The 7,498-nt window shown below is 50.2% G+C and overlaps 1 protein-coding gene across 1 annotated transcript; it reads left to right on the plus strand.

Annotated features, from left to right (window-relative positions):
- Positions 1-556: 556 nt before the first annotated feature.
- Positions 557-7,262, plus strand: GPX7 (glutathione peroxidase 7). The gene is made up of 3 exons (XM_003264420.3): positions 557-727; positions 4,898-5,159; positions 6,478-7,262. The coding sequence occupies exons 1-3, from the start codon at positions 590-592 to the stop codon at positions 6,639-6,641; spliced, it is 564 nt and encodes a 187-aa protein (XP_003264468.2). The 5' UTR covers positions 557-589; the 3' UTR covers positions 6,642-7,262.
- Positions 7,263-7,498: the final 236 nt, after the last annotated feature.

A 7,498-nucleotide genomic window follows, 5' to 3' on the forward strand; every position in this document is an offset into this window, starting at 1 on the left:
AATCTCCATCTCAGAATCTGCTTCCAGGAACCTAACCTGCAACGGGCCCTCGGTCCTCTCTTCTTCTCCCAGCCATCACTTTCAGGGAACATGCATTCATTCACCTGAAGTTTGCAGGCACCATTCAACTGTTAAAAGTGTTTCGCATCCGTTTTTCTATTACTTCCATCCTATACCAACTAGCTCCACTTAACATGTGGAGAAACTGAGGTCGGAGTGGGGGCGTGACCAGGCCAGCCTAAGGCCGCTGCACTAATGAGAAGCTGAGCTCTCGGATTTTTGCCTCCCTGTCCCTGCCAAATCGCTGCTTCCTGGGACAAGAGGGAGCCTCACTGAAACGAACTCCAGTCTCAGGGGACAGAATCCTGAAACCCTGGCTCTGGGGTCCGGGGCAGGGGGGCGCTGCCTCAGGACAGACGGGGAAACTGAGGTCCAGAGCCAGGCATCCACCGCCTGCGGAGGAGAACGAGAACGGGGCGCGTCCTGCCTTGCGGGCCGAGCGGCGCCAGAGCCGCCTCCTCCCGCCCCCCGCGCCGGATCCCCCCGCCCCGTCTTTGCCCTCGCGACGCCGCCACCTCGGGAACAAGCCATGGTGGCGGCGACGGCGGCAGCGGCGTGGCTGCTCCTGTGGGCTGCGGCCTGCGCGCAGCAGGAGCAGGACTTCTACGACTTCAAGGCGGTCAACATCCGGGGCAAACTGGTGTCGCTGGAGAAGTACCGCGGCTCGGTGAGTGCGCGGGGTCTGGGGTGCCGCGGGGCCCGGACTCGCCCTGGCGGGGCCTGCTGGGGGCGCCCCCCAGCCCGGGCCCCCGAGCGGTGTGGCTCCGAGGACGCCCCAGCCGCGCGGCCGCCAAACCCCGGCCCCCGCCCCACTCGGCCGTGACCTCTGGCGCGGCGCCCCCATCCCGCGCCCGGCCCGGCCCGCGGCTACGTGGCACGGCCCTGGCGCGGAGGAACCCGAAGCGCTCGCAGTCGGCGCCCACTTCGCTACCGGCACCTTTGGGCAGCGGGGTCCAGACCTTCGCCGGAAGGCCGAGCACCACTGCCCAGCCTTTGCCATTCACGGGTGAAAAAAGTAACCGTAGCATCGTGCGGCCTTTCCCTCTCCCGTCCCCATTTTTTGCATCTGGAACGGGGAGTGGCTGATTTGGAGTCCAGTGAAGAACACTGTGGAGATCTATGTGCAGGGCAGAGGGAGTTATTTCAGATGCACGGAGACCTCACACGAATCATCCTTGGGAGAGGGCACAAAGGCGCAGAGAGGGCAGGCATTCGCACAAGGTCACACTACACTAGAAAGACGGGGCCTGAACCCCACCGCCACATCCGGGGTTCGCTGTAGTTCAAGTCGTTAGATGGCAGCTCAGGGGCACAGATAAGAGTCATCCAGGCTAATTGCCCCCTCCTTACCAAGGGGGAATCTAAGCTCAGAGAAGACTTCGGAGAGGAAGGGTATCTGGGTTGAGTCTTTGAATACGAGTGGATTTTAGCAAGACTAAGAAGCAAACAGCAAGAAGGGTGGGGAGTGGGGGCGGGGGCCAGGAGTTCCAGCTGTTGTGCTTCAAAGAGTCTAAAGCTGGAGGCTAAGAGTGGTGGAAGATGAGGCTGAAAGGATTGGCAAGGGAGCAGGCGGGACCTTGAACACTACATTGAGAAGCCTGCATGTCACATTGTGTGCAGTGAAGAACTCCCGGAGTGGACCTCTTGAGGATGGGCCTGGGGACTGGTGTGAAATGGCTGGGGAGTTGAAATCTAATGAACAGGTGGGCCAGCGTCCAGTTTTGGATGAACCACACAAAAACAGATGTCAACATTTTTCTCCTGGGAGCAACACCATCTTTAGTGAAGACCAGTACTCTATAAGCCTTGAAATTTTCGATTGTGCTGGGGAGTCTTGGGGGCAGTAATCCCTGTCTTGACTGTCCCCCAGAGTGTCGTGAGTTTCAAATCAGATGATGGCGTGGATGCACTTAGTAAACTGTACAGTGCTCTGCACCTGTGTTTGGTGGATCCCAGCAGGAACTTCATTTAGAATTCTGGGCAAAGAACCAAGAACAGGGCCCGTTCCAATTCAGGCCTCCTGTTCTCTCTAGGGCAGCTCACCAGAGAGCCCCAGGTTTAGCCTCTGACCAGCTCTGCTACTTAATTCGTTGTTCATTATTGAACACCTACTGTATGCTAACTAGATACTAGGTCAGGCCCTGGGGATACAGTGGTGAACAAAACAGATACATTTCCGCTAAGTGGAGCTTATATGGGGTCAGGAGAAGAAAAAGACAATAAACAAGGAACTGAGAAATGCACAAGGTAATTCCTAGTAGTAGTAAGTGCTAAGACAAAAATAGAACAAGGTCACACAGCTAGTAAGAGAGTTAGAATTTGAACCCAGACAGTCCAGCGCAGAGTCTATGTTCTTAGTTGCCAAGTTCAGCAGTAAACCGGGGAACAGTGAGTCCAGAAAAGCTGTAATTGGTGCTGAGTTAACCCAAGCTAGGCCTGCTGCTTGGGCAATATGCTCATTCCTTCACCTGCAAACATTTACTGGCTCCTACTACATGTCTGACACTGGGTCCGGCTCTGATGACACAGTCATGAGCAAGATTGACATGGTTGATGCCCTCAGGCTAATTGGGACCATAGTCATTTAGGCCAGTATGGATGAATGGGTGACCACTTGGGAATGTGTGGGGTTACGTGTAGTGTGTGTGTTTGTGAATGGTTTGTTTACTTCTTCTGTGTACAAATCTGAGTCTGTGTCTGCGCTTGTATATGTACAGATGTAAATTAACTGTGTGTACTTGGGTGTGTCTGTCTGTGTTTTGGTTTCTAAGGACCAAGCTTTTTGGTTTCAGGGATGGAACTAGAAGCCAGATTTTCTCCCTTCCAAAAGAGTGGGCAGACATGCAAGGTGTGAGTTAAAAATAAGCAAGCTTTGGCCGGACGCAGTGGCTCATGCCTGTAATCCCAGCACTTTAGGAGGCTGAGGCGGGCGGATCACAAGGTCAGGAGTTAGAGGCTAGCCTGGCCAACATGGTGAAACCCCGTCTGTACTAAAAAAATACAAAAATTAGCCGGGCATGGTGGCATGTGCCTATAATCCCAGCTACTCAGGAGGCTGAGGCAGGAGAATTGCTTGAACCCAGGAGGTGGAGGTTGCAGTGAGCCAAGATCGCGCCACTGCACTCCAGCCTGGGTGACAGAGCAAGACCCTGTCTTAAAAAATAAATAAATAAATAAATAAATAAATAATTTTAAAAAGCTTTAATGTTCTCATTGCCTAGGGATCCAGCAGGGGGAAAAAAGGAAGAACCCTAACTGAGGAAGGGAGTTAAGAGTCCCAGTTTCTCACCATTCCAGGCAGAGTATGGTGTATGCTGACCTCAAATTGAGGAGGTTGTTCTAATAGCCAGTGGCCCCAGGCATGGGTCCTTTCTCACCTGGTGGAGGTAGGGTACAGGAGGTACAGCTCAGTAGTTCAATCATCTAGCCCAGTAGTTCTCAACTAGGGGTGATTATTCCGTTTAGGGCACAATTGGCAATGTCTGGAGACATTTTTGATTGTCAAGACTAGGCATCTAGTGGGTAGAGGCCAGGGATACTGCCAAAAACATCTGACAATAAATAAACAGGACATCCCCCCAACAACAAATAATTATCTGACCCAAATGTCAACTATGGAGGATAGGGCTAGGCTGCCTAGGCACAGGGTAACGTTTAAAATCCTTTAATAATATATACCTAGAAGCTAAAAACATAGCATTTAAGCCAAACTTCTAATCACATTATTATAATCAAGTTCCATTAGCCAGCTTTATATTTATTGCCTAAAGGCTTTAATAAATGTAGGGATTAGTCTAGTGATAAAAGAAAGTGGTAGGCCAGGCATGGTGGTTCATGACTGTAATCCTAGCACTTTGGGAGGCTTAGTTGGTAGGATTACCTGAGGCCAAGAGTTTTGGAGTCCAGCCTGGACAACATGGCGAGACCTGTCTCTACCAAAAGTAAAAATTAAAAAATTAGCCAGGTGTGATGGCACATGCCTGTAGTCCTAGCTACTTGAGAGGCTGAGGTGGGAGGATCACTCCAGCTCAGAAGTTTGAGACTGCAAACTGTTGGGGGGATGTCCTGTTATGATTATGCCATTGCTCCAGCCAGGGACCTTGTCTCAAAAACAACAACAACAAAAAAAGTGGTATTGGTTCTCTGGAGAGGAGGGGGACAAAAAGGTATTGCCCTGGGGTTATGAGGGTTCTTTTGTCAAGAAAACCTGTGTTTGTCTATGTTCCCATGCAGGCGTTTGTGTTTGTGTGCACACTTACTCATTCAGCTGAAACTTACGGAGACTTTTTCATATGCCAGGCCCAGAGATGAAGTGGACATAGCTCCTGCCCTCAGTAGGTTCACATTCTAGAAGGGAGACTGACACACTGCAGAGTGGCGAGTGCTAGATGACTGAGCCAAAAATTGAGCCCAGGTCTGCCTTTGTACCCCCTCTTATCAGCTCTCAGTATGTGCTCACCAGTATGTGTGCCTCTGTCTGTGGATGTGCTGTGTGTATGGGCATGTGTGGTGTTTGCTAACATATGTTTGTATCATGGCACATGTGCATACCTATTTATGTATGTTGTATACTTATGTTCACAGATGTTCTTGTATGTGTGCACACATCTGTAAGCTCCTGAATGTTTGATTTTATATGTGCCTGTCTGTGTGCATGTGTTTGTGTATGTGTGAGAGCACTGGACACACATTTACATATGTGTACAGTGTTCTTGTATGTGTGAGGCAGTATTAACTGTTGAGGGAGTCACATGTGGAGACGTGTCAGGGCATGTACAGGTTCATGCCTCTTCACTGGCTTGTCTGGGCTTTGTTTTGTTTTGTTTCTGTCATACAGGTGTCCCTGGTGGTGAATGTGGCCAGCGAGTGCGGCTTCACAGACCAGCACTACCGAGCCCTGCAGCAGCTGCAGCGGGACCTGGGTCCCTACCACTTCAACGTGCTCGCCTTCCCCTGCAACCAGTTTGGCCAACAGGAGCCTGACAGCAACAAGGAGATTGAGAGCTTTGCCCGCCGCACCTACAGTGTCTCATTCCCCATGTTTAGCAAGATTGCAGTCACCGGTACTGGTGCCCATCCTGCCTTCAAGTACCTGGCCCGTAAGTCCCGGTCTCTTCATCCCCTCACACCTCCCTCAGCTGGCTGAGGCCATGGCTCCCTGGGCAGCAGAAGCCACTGGCTGGTTGCGTGACCTGGGGCCCCTTCCCCTTCCTGATCCTCTCAGGTGGACTGATGCTTTGTTCCAGCACTAATCTTTGAGGAGAGTGGAGGCAGGTACAAGCTGAGGGGTATTCCTGCCTAAGAATATTTCCATACCTGCTGCCTCTCACTTCTCCCTCAGAAGTCACTCTTTTGGACTTTTCTGGGATCCTGTTTTCACATTCAGGGGCTCCTAGAAGGAGACATTTAAGTCAGTGTGAGCTAGATGAGTTTATGGACATATGATGGAGAAACCAAGGCATAGACAGGGGATGCCACCTGCTTGGAGAAAGCTGACCAAGATGGCGGACAGGCATCTCCACCCTGAGTCAGTGGCGGAGTCTGTAGGCCATGGAGGGAGACCTTCTGAGCTAAAATACCAGATCTTAATATTTGAGAACTAGATCCCTTCTCCAGCTGCAGAAGCCTCAGAGCCACAGAATGGGGTCATGGGCTAAGCTTGCCTTTCTGACCCTGTTTCTTCCCTCAGGCCTTCTCCTTTGGAGGCCCCATTTTTGCCTTTTCTCATTCCGTGCTTCTGGTGGCCTTTGTATCCCTCGCCACCACCCCACCCTGCAACCCATTCACCTGGAGGGGTAAATGAGAAGCAACAGTGCAGCAAACAAAAGGTCCCTTACTGAGGCAGGTTTGCGTTTTCCTCTGTGGCTCAGTCCTAATGTTTATTTTTTTCTCTGTGTTCTTTTATTAGTTCCTTCCCAGTTCGCACAGTTATAGATCAAACCCGGCCTTGCTTTTAGAAGCACCTGGGGAGCTCTTAAAAATGCACAAGGCTGAGACCTACTGAAGCAGGGCCCAAGAATCTTTATTTTAAGCACTCCCCTGACCCCCAGTGATTCTGATGAAACCAGTCCATGGACTAACATTTGGAAACCATTAAAACTGAATTAGAGAATAGGGTGTAGACTATTCAGTGGTTTGAAGTCATTAATAAAAGAGGATTTGATACCACTTTATCAAGCACGTCACAGAATCGTACAGCAGTCGTTCTCAACCTTGGCCCCACTTTGGAACCTCCCAGGGGGCTTTTGAAAAATGCTGATGCCTGAGCCTCATCCGCAGAGATTCTGGTTGGAGTGGTCTGGGGTGTGGACTGGGCATCAGAATTAGCTGCCACCAGGGAAAGATGGACACTGAGAGTGAAGTCCCAGGAGAGGGTACGCAGGGTAGCACACTTTGCTCTCCTTCCTTTTTCTCTAGAGACTTCTGGGAAGGAGCCCACTTGGAACTTCTGGAAGTACCTTGTAGCCCCAGATGGAAAGGTGGTAGGGGCTTGGGACCCAACTGTGTCAGTGGAGGAGGTCAGACCCCAGATCACAGCGCTCGTGAGGAAGCTCATCCTACTGAAGCGAGAAGACTTATAACCACTGCGTCTCCTTCTCGACCACCTCATCCCGCCCACCTGTGTGGGGCTGACCAATGCAAACTCAAATGGTGCTTCAAAGGGAGAGACCCACTGACTCTCCTTCCTTCACTCTTATGCCACTGGTCCCATCATTCTTGTGGGGGAAAAATTCTAGTATTTTGATTATTTGAATCTTACAGCAACAAATAGGAACTCCTGGCCAATGAGAGCTCTTGACCAGTGAATCACCAGCCAATACGAACGTCTTGCCAACAAAAATGCTGGCAAATAGAAGTATATCAAGCAATAATCTCCCACCCAAGGCCTCTGTAAACTGGGACCAATTATAACCTCATAGGGCTGTTGTGAGGATTAGGATGAAATACCTGTGAAAGTGCCTAGGCAGTACCAGCCAAATAGGAGGCATTCAATAAACATTTTTTTGCATATAAACCAAAAAGTAACTTGTTATCAATAAAAACTTGCATCCAACATGAATTTCCAGCCGATGATAATCCAGGCCAAAGGTTTAGTTGTGTTATTTCCTCTGTATTATTTTCTTCATTACAAAAGAAATGCAAGTTCATTGTAAAAATCCAAACAATACCTCATGATATAAAATAAAAATGAAAGTATCCTCATTTCCCATAGTCTCCCTCCCTAGAGGTAAATAGTGCTAGCAGTTTGGTACAAAGGCTGCCAGGCCTTTGGTTAAGCCAATCATTATTGCCCAATAAGAACTCGCTGAGTGACCGGGCGCGGTAGTTCACGCCTGTCATCCCAGCGCTTTGGGAGGCCGAGGTGGGCAGATCACCTGAGGTCAAGATCAGCCTGGCCAACATGGTGAAAACCCATCTCTACTAAAAATACAAAAAT

This window comes from Nomascus leucogenys, chromosome 9 (genome assembly GCF_006542625.1).
Source record: "Nomascus leucogenys isolate Asia chromosome 9, Asia_NLE_v1, whole genome shotgun sequence".
NCBI classification, from domain to species: Eukaryota; Metazoa; Chordata; class Mammalia; order Primates; family Hylobatidae; genus Nomascus; species Nomascus leucogenys.